The sequence below is a fragment of the Ruditapes philippinarum genome, unplaced genomic scaffold, assembly GCF_026571515.1.
Source record: "Ruditapes philippinarum isolate M1 unplaced genomic scaffold, ASM2657151v2 ctg201_1_1_1_1, whole genome shotgun sequence".
Taxonomy (NCBI): Eukaryota; Metazoa; Mollusca; class Bivalvia; order Venerida; family Veneridae; genus Ruditapes; species Ruditapes philippinarum.
The window spans coordinates 174,069-197,036 of NW_026867332.1; the positions used below are offsets into that span (position 1 = coordinate 174,069).

Here is a 22,968-nt window from a genome sequence, read left to right on the forward strand (position 1 = left end):
TTCTAACATTTCAAATACTATCACAGTGTGTCTTTTCTTTTTAAGGTCTTTGGTCTCACTCTGCGCAAGAAAGCAAGTAACATATATTGTAGAGGAGGCAATACACAGTTTTCAAGGCTTCTCGGCTAACCTCCCACGCCACCAACACTAAAACCAAACCCACAAGTAGTTAATCACAAACCTGAAACAAATGCATTTTATATTTAACATATGTAAAATATAGTAACTATAAATATTTAGAACCTCAAATATCCACTTCATTTTCAAAACTGTCTCTTATTTGTAAATTCCAATTCCCTGGCCAATTCGAAACTAAATGACCGAAACTGTGTACTGCCTCCAGAGGATATTGACAAACCTTTAAATATAAGGGAAGCAACTCGTTAAAAGATAGAGTCTTGTTCATTATTCGATTACCGTTCCTTATTTTTAGACTTACTCGTTTTTGCAGAAGAGCTGCCTCGCTACGATCGTGCTGTAACGCACGTTTGGCAAAATGACCGAGGATATCTATTTAATGCTATACGAGCCAAGTTGACAGCCTACAGGAAAAAAGATGGCAACATATACAACAAAGATTTGCCTGGAGTCAGTAGCGAGGGACTGATAGTTGAACAAGACGGGGCCAGTGCATCTGTAAGTAACATTTGAGAAAACACACGCTTTGTCTAATGTATGCTTGATTGAAAAAGACATATTCACCATCATAATAAGTTCTAGATTTTATAAAATAACCGTTTTTCCAGACTCAATTAAACCGAGCGAGCAATATTTTCAGACGACCTTTAAGATTCATACTTTACTTATTTAAAGAACTCTTCTACCACGCTATATTTTCATAATGGGCTTGCCCCTTTTGAATCTGGAACAGTTCATTATCAATTTCTCATTAAAAAATACCTCAATGTAATTTACTAAAATGCAAAGTGTTTAAGTTTTGTGGGGAAAAAAACCCCCAAAAAACAACAACAAACAACATGAACATGTTCTGACAATGTTGTTATGTTATGATCGAACAGGAAGTACTTTATAATTATATTTGCCAAGTGAAAAAGTGTGCCAAAAGACTGAATTCTTCCTAACAATAAAGTAAGAACAATAAATTAGAGGCCCTGACATAGATAAATTGTTTTTTTATTTGAGAAAGGTGGTTTTAATTGGAGAGGACAAGTTCATATTGGAAACAAAAACAACGAATAAAAAAATAAAAAACATAATAATTATACCCCCCCCCCCCTAAAAATAAAAAAAAAACACCAACAAAACAACAGCAACAAAAAACAAAACAAACAAATCATCATCATCATCATCACCAACACCCCACAACAACAACAACCACAACCTACAAAGTAGCATACACTCCGTCACATATTAAATGTGTTTCTTAAGATTTACAATTTTGAAGTTATTTGTTTGAAATTTATTATCTGTCTTTCATAGCGAAACGTCACAGTAACGTGAAACGTCACAGTAACGATCTTGACGTGAGTGTACCGCCAGCACTGTATTCTGTAATACTTAAAATGTATTATCGTGACTATTTCAATATCATGTTATGTGCACAGTTCTTTATAATATGTTGTACATTACTTTTTCATTTGCGTAAAAAATAACATGATAGGCTTACGCAGTGAACTGTCGAGTTAATAGCTCGAAATGTTTGTAAACTCACGCGGGGAAAAGGTGACTCACAATTTGTTGTTTCAAATCTCAAGTTCATCCCAGGTTACCGCCGATCATTTTCAGTTTAAAAGTTTAATCAAATCACCCCATTTTCTGGAAGTATGGCCAAGGGATCAATACATTTCTATCCTGTATCTAAATTGTCTTTGTAATTTAAATATTGATCTGAAATGAGCAATGATTGCTTTTTAATAACATTTATATTGTAAAGTTCTGCACGTTGTGGGTGTGTTATGCCTTTGAAATGTCAGGATAGAAAATGAAGCGCACGTACATTATTGATTTAATAAACTATTTCTTGTTAAATTAAACGGACTTCATGACTCGTAACGAAGTGGGGTCTTCAATTTGAAAAACAAAATGAACTTGTGAATTACTCATTCAGAGTGATTTGAGAACATCATAATTGAGCCGTGTCACGACAAAACCAACATAATGGGTTTGCGACCAGCATGGATCCAGACCAGCCTGCGCATCCGCGCAGTCTGATCAAGATCCATGCTGTTCGCTTACAAACCCTATAGCAAGTAATGAAACTGATAGCAAACAGCATTGATCCTGATCAGACTGCGCGGATGCGCAGGCTGGTCTTGATCCATGCTGGTCGCAAACCCATTATATTGGTTTTGTCGTGACACGGCTCAATTATAAAGTTAAACGTAGATGAACGATATTAGTTGTCAAGGAGCTTTCTTAGTATTGAATACCATTGCATGTGGTTTAGTGATAAAACTGCTTGACGACAACGTTCGATCTCCCGCTTAAGCATTTAAGATAACTTATTTTTTTCTTCGAGACTTTGCACCTAGGTCTCATAAATTGTAATCTATACCTAAGTACGCCCAAGAACCAGTACAGCTTTTGGAAACGGAAAATGGAGAATTTCTTTGCTCTTTGTTTGTATTCTCCCGAGTAAAATTTGAGTTGACTTTTTAGACAAAACACAGTTGTTCAATAATCTAAACACATGTCTTCTGTTATATGAAAAATATTTGTTAGTAAAGAATCCAATGAAATAATGAAAGTCAAATCTAAATTGGCAAAGAAAATGTATGAAATGCTACTATTTTTATACTGCTTTTTCACACTTTTTCTTGAAGGTTAAAAATGAAACATAAGAAAAAACGACCAGCTGTAATTTTTCAATCAGTCGTACCGGCGCATACATCATTTAATTTTGGCATTACTTTACTTTGACGATACTGTTAGAAGAAACATGGCTTTTTGTTAATTATTTTCTGACGATTATCACGGAATAATCACCGACTTTTACACACAAACCAGACGTTGTTGATATTCAACGCATCGGTCAGTTTATTTCTGTTAGGATAATAGAACGCTTGGTGTAAAATGGTGTTTAGGAAAAGTTATAAACAATTATTATAGATCGGCAATCATATACCTGAAGGCAATCCGACATAAACTTCAATTTAGATTATGTCTATTTATATATCCCGCTCTTCAAATTAAAAGCATTTTAAAGATAAGATTTTACCGTGACGGGGCGTGCACTAATTATCTATCACTGTTAGCGAGAGTGTACCGGGTGTAAGTGTTTGCATTCGTTATGAACTATAAATAACAATAAAACATTCACTCTTTATCAAAGTTATCATGGTACCCCGTGAAGGGGATTCTTCACTGTTTAGAATCATGAACTCAAATAGCAACGCATTATTTGGAGATTCCTAGCCTATTTTCTTAGTTTAGGACAATATTCTACTGTAAAAACAATTAGAAGGCCAACTTTAACAAGTAAATAAAATTTCTCATTGACATTAACTCTAGCATAGGAAATTAATGTTTAAACAGAAAATAGTGAAAAATGGTCGTAAATCTTTCTTGCATTCTTTACATGTCAGAAAATACATGCATTCATATTAGCCTTAACATCTAACATGAAACATTCAAACATTAGCCACCCACTCATTGTAACAGCCTACATACTGTCTTCTCTATGTAGCGCATCCAGCACTGTGATTATTCTTATCCAAATGTGAGGCCTGCGATAAAGAAGTAGCGAAAATCAAGATTTTGGGGATTTCATGCATGCATGTTTGAGAAATTGATAAGAAATTATGTTGTTCGTGAACATGCATTTAGCGCTGCTTTGGATATCTAAATCCCCGTGATTTGTGAGCCGTATTTAAATCAATTTACCTTTTTTTGGAAACGGCACAATTGTGAACTAAATTTATTAGAATTACCACTGGAAATTGTTGTGGGAAAATTTTGTTGGTGAAATATCAGTGTGTTCGTAGCTTTTGAAACAAGGAACATATTGCGGACTTATGTACCCAGGTAGGGATTTCTTTTCTATATCTATTATCAAAAACATTTCCCATCATGTTACAATAAACTTCTTTTTTAAATATAAAAGAAAATTTTTTTTTTATTATTATAGCATTGATTTTTAGAAAAAATCCCCTTATATTTTTTGTGAAGGAAACGTTTACATTCCGGTCTTCTTATATAATATAACAGTTCTTTTATAGATAAATAACCCATACATTAATTTTACGGGGAAACGTTTACAATAAATACGAAGAAATGAAATATTATCTTTCAGATATATCTTATAGATATGAAGAATATTCATATTTTGATTAAAGGGAGTAAACTAAGGTTTTTTGATGTGACAGGACTGGAAATATTAGTTCGAGATTAATGTTCCATTTGTGGGTCCAAACCAATAACTTGTGTGCAAAATTTCAGACCATTCGCTTACTCCGTTTTTCCAGAGTAATTATTCTTATTGTAAAAATATGTCCCAAAATTGAAAAGCATTGCAATGTTTTTTCTCTCAGATCGGACTAACACTTGCACAAATACGACTTTCAATTTATTTTTGAGTTTATTCTAAATTATCTTTTACATTTCTTTCTAGCTTATCTAAGTAAAAAAATCGAATTTTATGTTTTTAGGCTTTTGCGACCTCAGTGGAGTTCCTTTAAAATGATAAAATATTAGGTTCAGACATATCATATAATAATTTGTCTTTGATTCATGTTTCACTGTTTAAAGATACGTCGTATGTTATTATTATAGCGATGCTTGTTATGCAGTAGATTAAAAAATCTAAATCTAGAAATAAACCCTCAAAGTGATCAAGAAATTCTAAAATTTTATTGAATGCATGTTGTTTTATATTGTTGAAGTAGTTTTATTTTCTAAGAAACGAATACGAGTCTAATTAAATTTTATGAGCGCCAAGAAGATGCAGTGTATGTTTTATATGTATGGGATAATAAAAGTTTATTAGAATGATAAGATTTTGATATTATATAAAATTTTAATTGAAATAAAATGTTAATGATCTAATAAGACATTTTAATATTTAGCTTATTTTGTAAATATGATGTTAAAATTACTGGTAATATCATATATTTATAAAGGTTGTTTAATTTTCAAAAATATATCTTTTGCAGTATCTGACATTTGCACGTGCACACGTTGACAGTCACGTGACTGTTTATTCTCTAACGTCTATTGGGGGAAGGTTAAATGCCAGGTCATAGTGTGGGTGTCTTATTGATGTTTAACAGATGATCTACCTCGAGATTGTTATTATTTTATCATTTCCGTTTAGAAAAGCTTTAAACAGAAGCTCAAAATGTCTGGTTTGGTTTTCATTCAATGATTCTTATTATTGACGTAATGTTGTTTTCAACTTTGACTTCGGATGAATTATTTTAATATAATTATTGATTATGATAATGAGCTAATATAAATAGATACATTTTTGTTTTGTTTTATTTACGAGAATTTGATCTTCCTGCTTACATTTACAATATATTTAGATATATGAAAGATTTATGCAATTTTCTTCTCTCTTGTGTTCAGGTATTGGATTTACAGGCATTCTTTCTTTCTGGTTAGAAACAAAGAATTACACTTTCACTAACAGCCAAACTTTTTCACACTCATTAACGCTACCAGAGATGTACCATTAAAAGATAAAAAAGATAAGATAGTTACATTAAACTATTAACGACCAAGCACCGTGAAGGGAAAAGTCTTACAATTTTATACTAATCGGCGGCAAGCTTTTGATGTATTTCGTATCATACTTTATACCCAAGTGAGCGTTAACAAACACATTTTTTCTCTCTCAGATTTTCTCAGAATCAAACACATTTTTGAAACAACTCACTTGATTGGATTATGCAGTAATTGTTTACAAATCATGTACTGAAGACATTCTGAAATTCCTTTCAAAAGCACTTGAAAATGATGACGATATTATCATAAATGCCCGGTTACCAACCAATGGTTGTGACAGCGTGTTAACGTCATAAATTAGGTCATAAAAATTATATATTCTGTATACAAAACGTCCTTTTTTGATGTTTATTGAAACAAGAGATGGACACATTCCGTCGCTTAGCAACGGTTATCACCAAAAGTAAACAAACTAAAGGTATTGCCTTAAATTTGGCCTCTCAAAGGTTTTTATTACACAAATGGATGGGTTAATTTATTGCCACATTTTGGGGTGGTTTAATTGATGTAATCTACACAATTCTTATTAGTATGTCAGCTATCCCACACATAATTAAACTATAAATGGACATTTGGACGGGTTTCACATTTCGTTTCACAAGGGCGTATATGAAATGGTGACAGCTTGGTGTGAGGGAAAGATTATACATCATTATTGTTTCCAAACTTGTCTCGCTTGCTTTTTATACGATGCGTTTTTTGTGGGGTTGGTAAAGGGTGATGAGGCTGAGGTAAACAGAGGGATTATGGGAAGATTGTGAATATATCATTTTATCTAAAATGCTAAAACTTGTATTAGTTTATTGTCTTGAAAGCATTAAGATGACGAGGTAATCCCTTTCTGTAGAGTAATAAAGTATAATAAATAAGGTAGATACATAGTACATGAATTGTTTAAGTGGTCAATAGTTTGGTTTGTCACAAAATGTGACTACTTACCTCCCCTGGCTTTGATACTGCATAAAATCAATCGCAACTTTCCGTTGATTTCCGTCAATTTTCAGATAAAGACGGAGCTATTCCGATTGGGATAATATGTCGAATTAAGGGGGCAGGGGACCAAAAAATGAAAAATTTTGTATTTCAGTGTGACCAGAAACACAATTCCAAATATTTCAAAATCTGTTTCACAGGCAGATAACCAGTTGCACAGCATTATTCAATGATATATGACATACATTGAAGAAAATAATAGTTTGCATGCATTGCTCCTTCAAAAAATGACTGACAGCAATTTATATTTACCCCCACCCAGCCAAAATCACACCTAAAATATACCAATATAGGCAATCTTCATGAAGGTGCAGCATACTCCAGAATCCGCCCGATTCCTTTAAAAATATCAGTAACACGCAGTGCAAGCTATGGCATTTTCAGAAATGACAAATAAAGTGTCTGTCATACGTTTAGATTTTTCACAAAATTTATCTGAAGTTTCTTACTTGTTTGGCGCCAACTGTCAAAGCTTGATTTTTAACTTTTTCACCTCCATTCGGAGAGTCAGAAATACATACAAAGCTACCAAAATGCTTAGTTTCGGGTAAAAACCCAAAAATATATCTCATTTCCTACACACAAACAAGAAAGAATTACAATGACAGAGAAATATCAGAAGTTATCAGTACCTTCAAAACACCATGTCTAAGTTATTAAAAAATTTGACCGGGGCCATCATTCGAATATGTCCCCTGCCCCCGAAGTTTGAACTTATCAAACTGGTCCAGCCCTGCATTAACGTAATCTCATAAACATGTTTTTATTAACTCAGGGAGGATTTTAAATAGAGTTATATCTTTGATATTATAGATTTATATCTCAAACTTAATGTTAGATATTTATTTAATCAAGCATTATATTATATTAGATCACTCATGTATTATCAAACTTATATAGGTTGATCGCACTGTGACGTGGAATGCGCTTATTTACTATTTTATGGCTTATTTTGTTTGCTCGTTAAATTCTATGTTATTAACTTAACATTCATACAATGTTATGAATTATTTCCATTTTTATTAAATTTCAAGTAAAATCAAAGAAATGCCTGACTCTTATTGTTGTACGAGTAAAGGAGTTACAAAACCTGTTGTTTTTTTACGTTTCTACCAACGTTTAAAGCTGTATTTCAGTTCAGTAGTTTTGTTTTTATAAATGCGTTATATCATTTTTTTTCGATTTTTTATAGATCGATTGTTGACATAAAACTTATAATAATGTTGACACATTACATATGAAGTAATAAAGAGGAACCATGTATATTATGATTATTATTTGCGTCCACCCATTAAACAACAACATCTACAAAAGGCAAAAATAATTCATAACAATAAAATTTTTTTTATGTTTAAGTGACATTGTGTAAATTCATGTCAGTGACCATTATAACAGTCAATCCTTTAAAATATTTTAACTAATTAGGTACAACTTGATAATAAAAATACTTTATTCGTAATGATAAAGGGAATTTTTGTGTGAATCTAAGGTTTCCCCGTTCATCGCAGTGTTATTCTATATTTCTGATCCTCTGGAGTAATAGGTTTCAATACTCAAAGTGTTAAAGATTGAAAACTGTTTAAAGCGGTGCTAGGGTGGGGGCGTTAGAAATGTGAAATGTTGTAAATTTTCATTATCTCGGATTTCCCATGATCAGACTCAACCAAACTCAGCCTTCATGATTTTATACCTGGTTTTTGTTTCTCTCAAGTCGAGAGATCTGCACTTTCTAAAAATTTATCATGTTTCCCTCGTAGAATACAATTAGAAATTAGCACTGTTTGAAATCATTCATTCAGTGGTGATTCCTTTGCACAGATATATGGCATAAATTCATTAATTTTTTCAGCATTGTGTCCCCATTAATTAAGTATATAATTTTAGCAATTTTAGTCTTTAAACTTTGTCAGTATTTATTTTATTTACCTTTAGTGTAACACCGCTGTAATATTAACCATATGGTCAAAATTTTAAAATTGTTAGTTTATTTTTACTCGATTCTTATCACTTTGACTAACAATGATCCGGTCATGCATTAAACAAAGTTAGTATAGGTCAGTAATTTTACGGTTAACACCAGGTATGGTCAATGAAACTTTTATCGCTCTTATACACGCAAGTGTCTTTTGTTTACCTTTAGATTGAGATAATATCTTCACCTATTAAGGGAGACTGTAATAATATATATTATCTAAATGACTACATATGACAGGTGACTATTAACTGATGTAGCATGATACAGTTCGTCACTGACCAATTGTCCACTGACCTCTATAAATTACACGAGGTTTTGCTATTAAGTTTGAAATACAAAGACATGAATGGCGTTTGGTTTGTGTCCTTTGCGAGAAGACGCGAGCTTTGATTTATCAGCGTTCGTCTACTGTAAAAGGACCAATAACTTCTTCACTGTTTCTGAAAAGTTGTGGTATTACATAGTAATATTGATACAATAAAAAAAAAAGAAATCGTCATTAATAGATTAGATACAAGTATAATACTAACCTCGATTTTGATAAGGAAAAAAATAACATAATGTATATAGAAAATAGAATAAAGCTCTTAAACAGGCTACCCAATGTCACAAAAGCGTAGTAATGATTTTTTTGATACTTTGCAACCCTTACCTTGCTGGACCCAAAAGTGATAATCCCCCCCTGCCACCAGGATAGGGCACTAGGCTCTATACTGTTTACTGACCAACTTCAAGTTTTAGTTTTAACATTTTAACATCCCCAACATTGATAAGGGGTAGTTCTAAAATAAATGGAATCTGGATAAGTCAATTTAAGATATTCAGTAAGTTAAGGGTTTTTAAATATTTGAAAATAGAATAAAAGATATCGCCTGGCTAGAGGGCGTGAATGAAAATTCCACGAAATTATTGAGCAATTTTATCATTAAGCCGGTGCTAGGGGCGTGGACGGTAGCTTGCAATTACCAGTACGGTCAAAACAACAAGCTCAATAAAACCGAGCATGCAACATTTTCGATTTTTCCGTGTTGAGCTTTCTTTAGAGATTCTGATATCTAGATTAGGCTTTTTTTGCTTCATCTACAAAATATTTCGTTTAAGTAAAACTTAAAAATAAAAATTAAATAAATTAACAAAAAAAAACAACAACGGTACTTAACATCCCAAAAGAAAAATATTAGCAATGACATTTACTGCGTATAATTACTTTTTTATGTGTATAACTACATTAGTAAGAAGCCACAATTTTCTAAAAAAAAATCATAGATCTATGTCATATATTGTCATACCAACTATTTTGCGGTGAAAATTTCACTCACTCATCACAACGTAGATACAAAACAATGCGATTTATGGTTAACCAAGATATTGTAAATAATTATGTGATAAGATATGAGATATACGCTACGGGATGTAGATGTTTTGCAATATATATATATCATTTATTATAATGAATGATATCATTTTTGGTTAGAAAATTACGCAGTGTTTTTTGTTTGTTTTGTTTTGTGTTTTTTGCGGACAAGGTCAAACTCCTTTTCCTGTTTCAAGATGAAGGGAAATCCCGATTATTATTGAAATATGATTTGAATAGTTACTTATTCGTTATAATGTTTTTAAATTTTGCGCATCAGTCATTTGTAACCGCCACCACCCCTGCCCCACCGCCTGAGAAGTGCGGATATGCATGCAAGGGGAAATGAGTCGTGATTTAACTTCGAACTGACGATTAATAAAGCTTTTTGTTGCAACAAGCATTCCTGAGGATGTAAACATGTTTACAATACGACATTTCCATAGAAACGGAAGTAGCATTTCGCGCAAGCGCATTCTGCGTTGGGCAAAAGACCTATCATGCATTTCAGTATGTTTAGCGGGGATTTTACCATATGATTGTCATCCGTAGGGCAGAGATTTTACCAAGGGTTATATATTTCATCTCAATTTGCAAGTAGAATTAATTTACTTCATTCCTTGAATATATCAATGTGGGTGTTTACGTATATGATGTTAAATGTTAAATGTTCTGGAATAATAATTAACTTTGATTCAACAAAAAACTTGATGTATACCAGTAATGCCCCTAACATGCACCTAAATGCTGTCATCAAATTTGCCAATGTCATCAGTTTTCATTTCTTCTTCAATGGACTTGCCTTGTATATGTCAGTGTTAATTTCCATATGAAGTGCGACTGACCGACTTCCCTGCTTTCACTGTATTCATAGTCAATGGGCGCATTTGATTCATACTGAATAATAAATCACACAGAACGTTCGTACAAAATTAAGGCATATCTTATTCAAGCCATGTATCAAAGAAATATGTAAAATTGTCAGAGTGAATCAAAATATTAAACATTTCTTGATAGATTTACGTATATATATCATTTTTCCTTTTGATCTGCTCGGTTAGCAAAATGAATGAAGCTGAACCCTGTTTATGCAAAACCTATTTATTTTCTTAAAGATTATATCAAAATGACATTTCGTTTTATTGTGGCGTAAACATTTAAGAACTTTGTTATTGAGGTTGTAAGATTAACTTCGGGAAATTTGATCTGTTTCGTTAAATAGTGAAAAAAGTATATAAATGATGGAAATTTTGCATTTAAATTGCGAAAGAAGTGTGAGACAAGGAGATGTATTTGTTCCCTTTATTTCTTAACAATATCGTCCTAGATAATGATTTAGCTATAGATCGGAAAAATGAGTTAAATATTTGGACGATATCTGCAACTATATAACAAAAATGAAATTGGCTACAATTTGTTCACTAAAAGAGACATTAATAAGCTTGAGTTGGAAACTCTTACAAAGAAAAAAGTTTTTTTTGGTTTATAAATGTCACTTGATATGATAACTAAGTACGAAAAAAATATAATTTCACAAAAAAAATTGTAACTGAATATTGTGTTTTTTTAAATGAAAAGTGTAAGATTTCTCTGTTTCCTCGCGTTTTGTGTTGATAATTTCTTTTAACTACAAAGATGCATTGAAAATATGCGAAATTTCACCAGTTTGATAGTTTAATTTTAGGGTATGAATAATTGCTTGTATATATTTGAAACAGAACACCATAATTTCAGTCTTTGTTCGCTCAATTTACTAGAGTGATTTTAGGCATTTATGTAACAAAATAAATATTATACCCAACACGTATACAATTACAATAGCGAATGTGAAAAGTCATCATTCATAAAAATTGTTCGAGTTTTTTATTTCGGTCTTTACGTCGACAAATTGTTTTTTGGCGTCATAAAATGTAATGTTTATCATACTTTTATAGTTATATTTCGGAAAGACAGTTTATAGAAAGGAAGAAAGCGGCGATATTATATTACGCTGTTTCGTGCTTTCATCTATATTCGTGTATTGTTTCGAAGGAAGACACTACAAGTTTCGAAAACTTTATTTTTCATTTCGTTGTTAAAAAATGAGATTTGAATGTTAAAGTTTTATCATTATGGTAATTTTTCGTTATCACATGTATGACAAAAATACAAAACAAAGATGTTAGTGAATTACAAGTATATATAATATCAAGATCAATTGGCTCTATATTTTTTGCGTGTCATATATGCTTGCTAGCTAGACGATATTAACGATGGATTAAGATGTAGATGTGAAGTTTCTGTGTCAATATCTAAAAAAATATTTACATAAAAGGGAAAGAACAGACGTTTTCTTTTAACTCTAATGGATTTTATAAGTGAATGTCAAGGGTCAAACAATGATCCTTAAGCAAACATTGAAAATGATGATGTAAGTGAATTACCTTAAACGTTTCATTCGAGCTTTCTTTCTGTTTTATCAGTTTTTTTATCTTATTAAATCTGCAAACGTATTCACAAATTGCCACTAAGAAGGTGTTAAGAGCAATAAATGCATATAAAATGCAAATTTTCTAAAAATACTACCTTGTGGCTTATTTTTGAAAAAGGCATACCTTTGCGTTGATATATTTTTAAATATCTTAAAAGTAACGAATGTCTTTTTGGTTAAAAAGTGGCAAACATAGTGTTTATGCCATACTCACTGACATTCGGACGATATGGATATAAAAAAGCACGCACATTAACTATCAAAAAGCTATTAGGAGAGTCAAGGTGCGTTATGTGACAATTAATTATCTTATTCGCTGTTATTACTATTGTTCGTCCTCGTAAGTTATTATACATACTTGTGGTTATTTTGCTTCAATACCATTTCATTACAACAAGGATGCCGGCACACGTGGATTTGGGGAAGGGGAAATATAGAGGACGATGTACCATTTAAAACTGAAGCCGGACATGAAGTTAACTTTGAAAATGTTCTAGATATAGTGGTTTTTGCTTTTGTTTATGAAAAATATGACAATAATTTTATAAGTTATAACAGATGTCTATTGCTGAATATTGTATTCATTCATCTTAAAATAAGATTTTCTTTGTGAAAGAAGAAAGTTTGGATATACGAAAGGTTATGCCAGTGCATTATAGAAAAATAGACTTTTAAGAAATCGGAGATATCTATCATATCCTACAAGATTGTCCATCGATTGAAAATATTTTGACACTCAAACGATTACTCAAGGTCACGTGTGTTATTTTAGAATTTAATTACAGATTTAGACCACAGCTGGATGGCTATATTTTTATCTTGGAGTAAGCCGGATTTGGGATGTAAATTGTTTGTTTAAAGATGTTATTGGTCTTATAACCATCAGAGGATTTTAGTGATAGGGCTTCGGACTTTATTAACAAAAAAAAAACTGCCCGATTTGGAGTGGTTTGAAAAATAACACGAAGATAAACTTTGCGAAAATCTCCTAATCAGGAGAGTTAAACATTTATCAGTCGGTTAAAATAGTTGTGTTATCTGGAAAAAAAAACTGCATGGACCACAGGTCATTGTTTATAATTTGTGATTTTTTTTATCGGGACTTTGACCGATAAGTTCAGATTGATGCTGGGGACTCGGTAGGGGTTATTGATATTTTGTAAACAAAGTCATAAGTAAACTGCGCTGTCATAATTTTAATCGTGTTTTTATACTTGTTTTTATTGAACCAGATGTCCGTCATATTTTTGCCGGTGACTGGGAATAAGTTAAATACATTTAATATCAGTATTTGGTAGTGACATCACTTCTATTTAGCAGTGCACTGACTTTGACGAGCTCGTTTTTTGCATGAATTAAAACATTCGTCGCTTCGTTGGTTAGTTCAAATGACGGAATATTTACATCAGTTCTTTCACAGCGTGAACTAAATGCTTTTGCCAAATTTTCTTTACCTTCTTAAGTAAGAAAAAAAGTGAAAAATTTGCAGTTGTTCGGAGAATTTTCAAGTTAGAATATAATTATAGATGTAAAACATTGAAGGACTCGTGAAAAAAAGCAATCATTTGCGCGAGGTGTTAAATAAACAGTGCGTTCATATAAACATGACAGTGGATTAAAATAGCCTCGTTATTATGATGTTTTGATTGAAGGAAGGGGGAGAAATTACTCGCTGTTAGGGCCTTTTTGACCAGCTGCTGCATTGTCACGTGACTGTAACTACTGTCACATAAACTAATGGTCGAGGGTTAGGACCTCGTGTTTGGACAAAACCATTTTTTTTTCATTTATGATAATGACAGTAATATTGTTGGAGGATTTAATAAGAACATTGAATTTGTGAATACTGTAGATTTCTAATTGTGGAAATTATTTAATTCTACTAGTTTTCTGTAATTTGATATACAAACAAGACAATCATGGTGCTTTTGAATTTAAACGCACATTTAAAATCATTTACTCTGCCTTTTGGGCGGAGCAGCAAACAGGCCAGTTCGGGTAATAAGGCTACGGCGGTTGAATCGCCAGAAAGTGTTAACAGATCTGATACGGGTTTAATAACTGATACTTATGAGGAATTAAATGGAAATATTGATGCATCAAGAAAATCGGCAACTTTGCCAGCCACCCGTGCACGAGTCCCGCCAACACGCCCCACGCGGTCCATGTCAACAATGAGCGGGAAAGTAAAGTTAAGGCGCAGACTAACTATAAATCCTTCATGGCGAGCGGTAAGCATTGTTAGATCATTTTCTAAAAACTGTTTATAGATTTCGTTTGTTTTGTTCGGGTTATGTCACAGCGACTTGAAAACTTTACTGGTTGAGTTATTATTTCAAGCACAAGTGATCACTTGCGTAGAACAACTGACCTGCAGTAAGCTAGCTGGATAGCTTGCTGACATGAAATAAACCGAAAGTTCCTGTCGTATATAAATATATAAATATACATTTTACACATTTTCAATACTATTCTTAATCATATTCAACCAGTTTAAAATGAGACCATTAATAATGTAATAAAGAAGTAATAATCATATATAATATATAATTAAAGTTAACACTATTGGGTGAAGAGAACGATTGAATGTATAAAGTTACATGCAATTTTAGTTTCGCTCTTTTTCGAACTGTGTCAATTATCAATCATCATAATTTTCATTTGACAATTTACCTTTTATAGAGTATATTATTACCAAAATGCCCACTATAATGACAAAACGAGCGACCTTAACTTCAGCCAATTAAAAAAACTGTGTTTGGGGCAACAGTCTTAAAATAGGTTAGGCATTAAAATAAGAGTGTTTTTAAACCATCTTTTAAAAAAAAAATTCAAACGCTGACGAATACGGATTTCTCAGAAAATTGATCGAAGAGTCAAGGAGTAACACTTAGAAGAGCCGGGGCTGTCCGAAATACAGAATATATTTTAGACCTTACTACATAAGACAATTGGGACAGTACTTTTTATGCATCATCATTAACTACATATTATTTATGTATATAGGTGAGCGTGTCACATATTTTTACAATATTAATATGCTGTCATATTTTGACATAACAGTCATTTCATTTTCACGATTGTAGCAACAGCATCATTAACACTGGCCCATATCCTATTACCACAGCCTCAACTGTTACATCAGCTACATTATTGACGCGAGATCGTGAAATAATTCTGTATGAATATGATTATCCATTAGAGTGTTTTTATTTCATTTCAATTAACTTCAGTATTTCATTTGCAATATTCAAGATACAAAATGCCTTTGGCAAATGCTGACAAACTACTTAATGTAATATCTATATGATAAACGGTAAAGAGCCAGGCCAGGCCATGCCATGTCAGATCGGGTCGGTTCGGGTCGGGTCAGGTCAGGTCAGGCAAGCCAGCGTACTCATGTAGCCTGAACAGGCACTGTATTTCGAATTCCGTTGTCTACTAAGACTTAGCATACTTATAATAAGGCCCCCGAATCTTCAACTGATTTTTTCCAAAATTCAAAGTTTAAAGCAGGATATTATTATTTATACAAATTAAAATATAATCAGGATTCCTGCGTTGAAGATATTCAATTTGATTTATTCTATTTATAACTTTAAGTCATTTTGAAATTATGAGACTTCCTTTTATATATTACATAATTCATATTTTAGGTAACTATTAAGTTTAAATAACGTTTCAGTTTCGTACGTAATTATGTTTCTCTTAAATCACATAACTGTAGATACATTTCATTTAAATAGGGTAATGAAACGCGCAAAAAATATTATTGCAAAGCTATTAAATTCTCATATACCCACAAATTTTGAAAGTGTATTTAAAGTATGTGTATAAACAAGATAAATCGTTGTATGGCAAATATGTTTAAAAAAAACCCCAACGAACACGGTCAATAAAATATACTTTGGAGAAGCTGAAAGCTCCTTGCGGAGTTCAGTAAAAACTCTGCAGGATAATAAATCGTATCTTAGTGGAGTAAAGGGTTAGGTCCTTCAGAATTTAATAGGAGTTAACCAGTTATTGCACTAAGGTGACGAAATATGCATACTTGTGTATAACGTAAAATAATTTGTGGTAAAATATCAAAATGGCACAGACAATACGATGCTGGATACATAACTTAAAGGGTTTCCAATTAGGGTAAAGCTACCCTATTAAGCCACCCATAAATATAAAAACGTCTTCATAACAGAAGCGCTTCGTTCAAACCATACCCTACAATTACGCGCACCCCTGTGAAAGATAATAATATAGTTTGTTACAAAAGTTGTTGACATCGTGTCCTTTTGACCAGAAAGTTACATCTTACCCAAAATTTAATTGAAGTCAAGACACGCAATGTAACTTCTTTACCTACGTAAATGTATTCCAATGATCAGCTGGCAGGGTGCCTTTTTAGTATGCTAATTTCGTCAAAATACCCCGGTATACGTATCACACGATGTTTTAAATGTAAGAAAAAATCAACAACAACAAAGTTATATTTTACAAGTATGCTCTGGTATAATACTTGTGTGATTATATTACATATAATTTTGTCTTCTAATAATAATGAACACGTACTTGTATCTTTGAACATACAGTCTGTTGTTTGTTTCTTGTTCAATATGATAGAATATCCTGTATAAACGATTGTTAGACATAATAGAATAAACAACATATCTGATTGTTCGACGTGATAGAATATACTGTATATACGATTGTTCGACATAATGTAATATACTGTATACACGATTGTTCGACAAAATAGAATAAACAACAAACGCGATTGTTCGACGTGATAGAATATACTCTATAAACGATTGTTCGACATAACAGAATATACTGTATATACGATTGTTCGACATAATATAATATACTGTATATACAATTGTTCGACGTGATAGAATATACTGTCTAAACGATTGTTCGACATAAAAGAATAGACTGCGTATGCGATTGCTCGACATAATAGAATATACAGTATATACAATTGTTCGACATAATATAATATACTGTATATACGATTGTTCGACATAATAGAATATACTGTATACGCGATTGTTCGACATAATAGAAGATACTGTATACGCGATTGTTCGACATAATAGAATATACTATATACGCGATTGTTCGACATAATAGAATATACTGAATACGCGATTGTTCGACGTGATAGAATATTCTGTATACGCGATTGTTCGACATAAGAAGAGAAGATACTTTATATGCGACTGTTCGACATAATAGAATGTTCGACATAATAGAATATACTGTATACGCGATTGTTTGACATATTAGAATATACTGTACTGTATATATGCAATTATTTAACATAAAAGAAAATACTGTGCATTCGATTGATTTATGTTTGCCGGTAGGGATAGAAAACCATTTAAGATTATTTGAAGATTTAAACATCATATAAAAGATGTTAATGGACCATTCTGTTTAAGCAGCCAGTCAGTCATTATAAAAAGCAACTCTATAAAAGTAATTTATGTTTTAAAAATATTACAAAGCATTCAAATATCCTCGCTTCATATATTACGTCACAGTAAATTTGTTATTGAGTTGTGAGCATATTTAAAGTTTAAAAAATATTTATTTATGACATTTTAGGACCACAGTCATGGAGACAGCTTGTTTGTGGCGAATCTAATGACACCATAAACACTTTATTTCTATACCCCTGCCTTGAGAAGAGGCGTCTTTTTAAAAATCATAAACAGCATATGTAGTTGATGATAAATCAGTGTTTTCATATAGATATATGATGTCTATTCATTCATAAAACTACGTATATATAATTCTATATGCTAAATCACTAGTCGGCTTCATTACAATTTTAAGTAATTTATCAAAATTTCATTTTTCAAGTTTTTTGTTATACGTTTTACAAATACTATATCATTTTCTCATAAAATGGGCAAATTAGTCATAAGTATGTGTACATGTTTACAAAGAAAGAATTATGTGTAATTTTCGATACAAAATGAGGACAGCCTAATTCAAGCTATATTCAATAACCTTCGAACGTTTTTATTAAATTTCAAAATTACATGTATTACTCGGTGAAATAAACACTTCTTCGGGCATACATACCTAGTGCGAATTATAAATGAAAATATGTTAATCCAATAATAGTTATATACATAATTGGCCCAGCAGTGTCTTGGAGTAATTCCATTTGTCAAAAATTACGCCGATCCCGATTAAAGAGGCTTGCATTTAAAATGGGTGTTAATGTATTTTATAAGGACATAAAGACAGACATACAGACATAAATAGCTTAAGAAACTATGTTGAAAATAAAATATGAAATCACTAAAATATGTATGTTCTTCCTGTAGCGACAAAAACGTTGGATAAGACGTTTCTACTTTTTAGCTCACCTGTCACAAAGTGACAGGGTGAGCTTTTGTGATCGCTTTTCGTCCGGCGTCCGTCCGTCCGTCGTCCGTCGTCCGTCCGTAAACTTTTGCTTTAAAGGACATCTCCTCATAAACCACTGAGCCAATTTCATCCAAACTTCACAGGAATGTTCCTTTGGTGGTCACCTTTAAAAATTGTTCAAAGAATTTAATTCCATGCAGAACTCTGGTTGCCATGGCAACCGAAAGAAAAATCTTTAAATATCTTCTTTTAAACAACCCTAAGAGCTAGAGCTTAGATATTTGGCATGAAACATCTTCTAATGAGTGTCTACCAAGTTTTTTCAAATAAAAGCCCTGGGGTCAAAATTGGCCCCGCCCCGGGGGATCATTGATTTTCCCTATATACATATAGTAAAAACTTAAAAAATCTTCTTTTAAAGAACTGTAAGAGCTAGAGCTTAGATATTTGGCATGAAACATCTTCTAGTGAATGTCTACCAAGTTTTTTCAAATAAAAGCCCTGGGGTCAAAATTGGCCCCGCCCCAGGGGGTCATTGATTTTCCCTATATGCATATAGTAAAAACTTAAAAATCTTCTTTTAAAGAACCCAAAAGAGCTAGAGCTAAGATATTTAGCACGAAACATCTTCTAATGAGTGTCTACCAAGTTTGTTCAAATAAAAGCCCTGAGGTCAAAATTGGCCCTGCCCCAGGGGGTCATAGATTTTCCCTATATGCATATAGTAAAAACTTAAAAAATCTTCTTTTAAAGAACCCAAAGAGCTAGAGCTAAGATATTTGGCATGAAACATCTTCTAGTGAGTGTCTACCAAGTTTGTTCAAATAAAAGCCCTGGGGTCAAAATTGGCTCCGCCCCGGGGGTCATTGATTTTCCCTATATGCATATAGTAAAAACTTAAAAAATCTTCTTTTAAAGAACCCAAAGAGCTAGAGCTAAGATATTTAGCATGAAACATGTTCTAATGGGTGTCTACCAAGTTTGTTCAAATAAAAGCCCTGGGGTCAAAACTGGCCCGCCCTGGGGGTCATTGATTTTCCTTATATGTGTATAGCAAAAACTTAAAAATCTTCTTTGAAAAAAACCCAAATAGCTAGAGTTTAGATATTAAGCATGAAACATCTTTAAGTAAATATCTACAAAGTTTGTTCAAATAAAAGCCCGGGGGTCAAAACTGGTCCTGCTCCAGGGGTGTCATTGTTTTTAACTATATGTGTATAGTAAAAACTTAAAAAACTTCTTTTAAAAAACTAAATGAGCTAGAACTTAGATGTTTAGCAATTGAAACATCTTCTTATGGGTGTCTACCAAGTCTGTTCAAATAAACAAATAAAAGCCCTTGGGTAAAAAATTGGCTCGGGGGGAGGGGGGGGGTATATACAGGTGAGCGACCTCAGGGCCATCATGGCCCTCTTGTTATGAATGCTGCGTAAAGATTAGGTTCACTTAATTTTATGCCGAGACTTCTAAATGGTTTCATTATTTAGCATTGCATGTTCATTTTGGGAAATATTAAATGGGCTACAGTTTAAATGACCATATATAAGCGTGTCGCTTTAAAGTTTAGACCGACATTAGAATTAAAACCATACTTATGTCACGTGACAGACCTAATCATATGCAATGGTCCTTTAATTAAATGTAATTTATATAATTAGATAAAAATGACATTGTATAATGATAGTGTATAGTGTTTAATGAGATAGACTATCTTTAATAAAACGAGAAACAGGGGAAATAATCATTGAAAAATGACACCATTTAAGTACTTTGATTAAATAAGGGTGGAAATTCGATAACTTAGACCGTGAAAAAAACACTTGGCCAAGAAATCACAGAAAGAATGGGCATATTTGATAAATAATTTTAGATTTGGAATTATAATTTGTTCTCTGAGTTGACAGTGGTTAATTTTTATAAAATATTCCAAGACGAATACTAGTATGTTTAAAACTATATTGTCGGCACGGATTCTTCCAGGCCTAAAGAAGAGAAAGGTCGGTATTATCTCTTTTACTACTCATTTACAGTGTACATGAAAATAACTTTTCTGCCTTCTTTTAGAAATTTGGATCAGTATTTTTCTATTTGATCGTGGTTTTATTGTCTGAATGGGATAGATTTGATCCATGATACACTCTTCTTGGTAATGAATTTTGTTGTTATACATACGGGTTATAAGATGTTTGTAAGCAAGCTTTCAGTATGTAAATTATCTTTATTTGAAATCGGATATTCTGATAGAAAATTTGCATATCTGCACACGTTGACGCCATGAAGAAAGTAAATATCTTAAATGTTTTGTAAGTTTTATTGAAAACGATATAGGGAAGTGTGTCGGGTTACTGTTATACATGTTTTTTTATATAGAAATCTGCTGCACTAAGTGTCACGAGAAAGTAGGAGATCTTGCGGGACTTCAGTTATCTTAAAGTGTATAAAGTTATATACCTGCTGCCAAATTTACTGTTTGAATTTTACAAAAAGAATATTTGCAAAATGCTTGAATGAAAAAAAAATAATGTGACACTTCTCATTCCTAGTCTTGTAACATTTATTTAGAGAGGTGTGGTGTGTGTGTGTGTGTGTGGGGGGGGGGGGGTTAACGAGGTGACACATTGTTCAAATACTGATCACACTGATCCGTTCCTAGTCTTTAAACATTTATTTAGAGGTGTGTGTGTGTGGGGGGGGGGGGTTCTGACGAGGTAGTTTTGTAGTATTTATCTAGAGACGTGCGGGAGATTTATGGGTGACGATGTGACACAGTTTTCAAGCATAACGTCAAACTGATTCGTTCTTAGTCTTGTAACTTGTATTTATAGAGAAGTTGGTGTTAATGACGAGGTGACACAGTGCTCAAAATTCGCGTCACACTACTTCATCCTAAAATCGGCAGTCTTGCAATGTTATTTCCTGGTTTATTCGGAGGAGAGGAGATTTATTGCAAAATAACAAGAGTTGTTGTGATGGAATGTAACTATTTTATTACACGTATTCTATCAATATTGACCATTAATGACGATGGTCACATAAAGAGGGCGTGAATAATGACACTTTAATCTACGAAATGATGTTATTATATTGTGGTCATTTCTTTGAGAGAAACAAACATTCGTGTCAGTTTTAATGATTTATGTACTAATTGATTTCAAATGTCTGACCGTGAAAGATGCTCAGGTCTTTAAAACGCAGATTTGTTAGACTTGTAACTTCTACATCATTGAGTGGATCACTATACATGTACACTGTGAATTTAAAATTAAGATCGCATTACCCTTTGCGTATATTTCGAAATTGTTAAAAGCAATATCTTGTCGTAATACAATATGTCTCAAAACAAATATCTCTTTACAGATATCGCCCCAAACAGATATTTCTCGCTACAGATATCTCTCACTACATATATCTCTCATTACAGATATCTCTAACTACAGATATCTCTCACTACAGATATCTGTCACTACAGATATCTCTAACTGCAGATATCTCTAACTACAGATATCTCTCACTACAGATATATCTCATTACAGATATCTCTTTACAGATATCTCTCACTACAGATATCTCTAACTACAGATATCTCTCACTACAGATATCTCTCGCTACAGATATCTCTCACTACAGATATATCTCATTACAGATATCTCTTTACAGATATCTCTCACTACAGATATCTCTAACTACAGATATCTCTCACTACAGATATCTCTCACTACAGATATCTCTCACTACAGATATCTCTCACTACAGATATCTCTAACTACAGATATCTCTCACTACAGATATCTCTAACTACAGATATCTCTCACTACAGATATCTCTAACTACAGATATCTCTCACTACAGATATCTCTAACTACAGATATCTCTCACTACAGATATCTCTAACTACAGATATCTCTCTCTACAGATATCTCTAACTACAGATATCTCTCACTACAGATATCTCTCACTACAGATATCTCTCACTACAGATACCTCTAACTACAGATATCTCTCACTACAGATATCTCTAACTACAGATATCTCTCTCACTACAGATATCTCTAACTACAGATATCTCTCACTACAGATATCTCTAACTACAGATATCTCTCACTACAGATATCT

The 22,968-nt window shown here is 32.6% G+C and overlaps 1 protein-coding gene across 1 annotated transcript in view; it reads left to right on the top strand.

The window, feature by feature from the left end:
• LOC132735755 (uncharacterized) overlaps window positions 1–22,968 on the top strand; it is a 73,949-nt gene that overhangs the window by 27,531 nt on the left and 23,450 nt on the right. Inside the window, exon 6 of the mRNA XM_060722747.1 lies at window positions 434–636. Coding sequence (XP_060578730.1) covers window positions 434–636 — 203 coding nt within the window. The remainder of the gene's footprint in view (window positions 1–433; window positions 637–22,968) is intronic.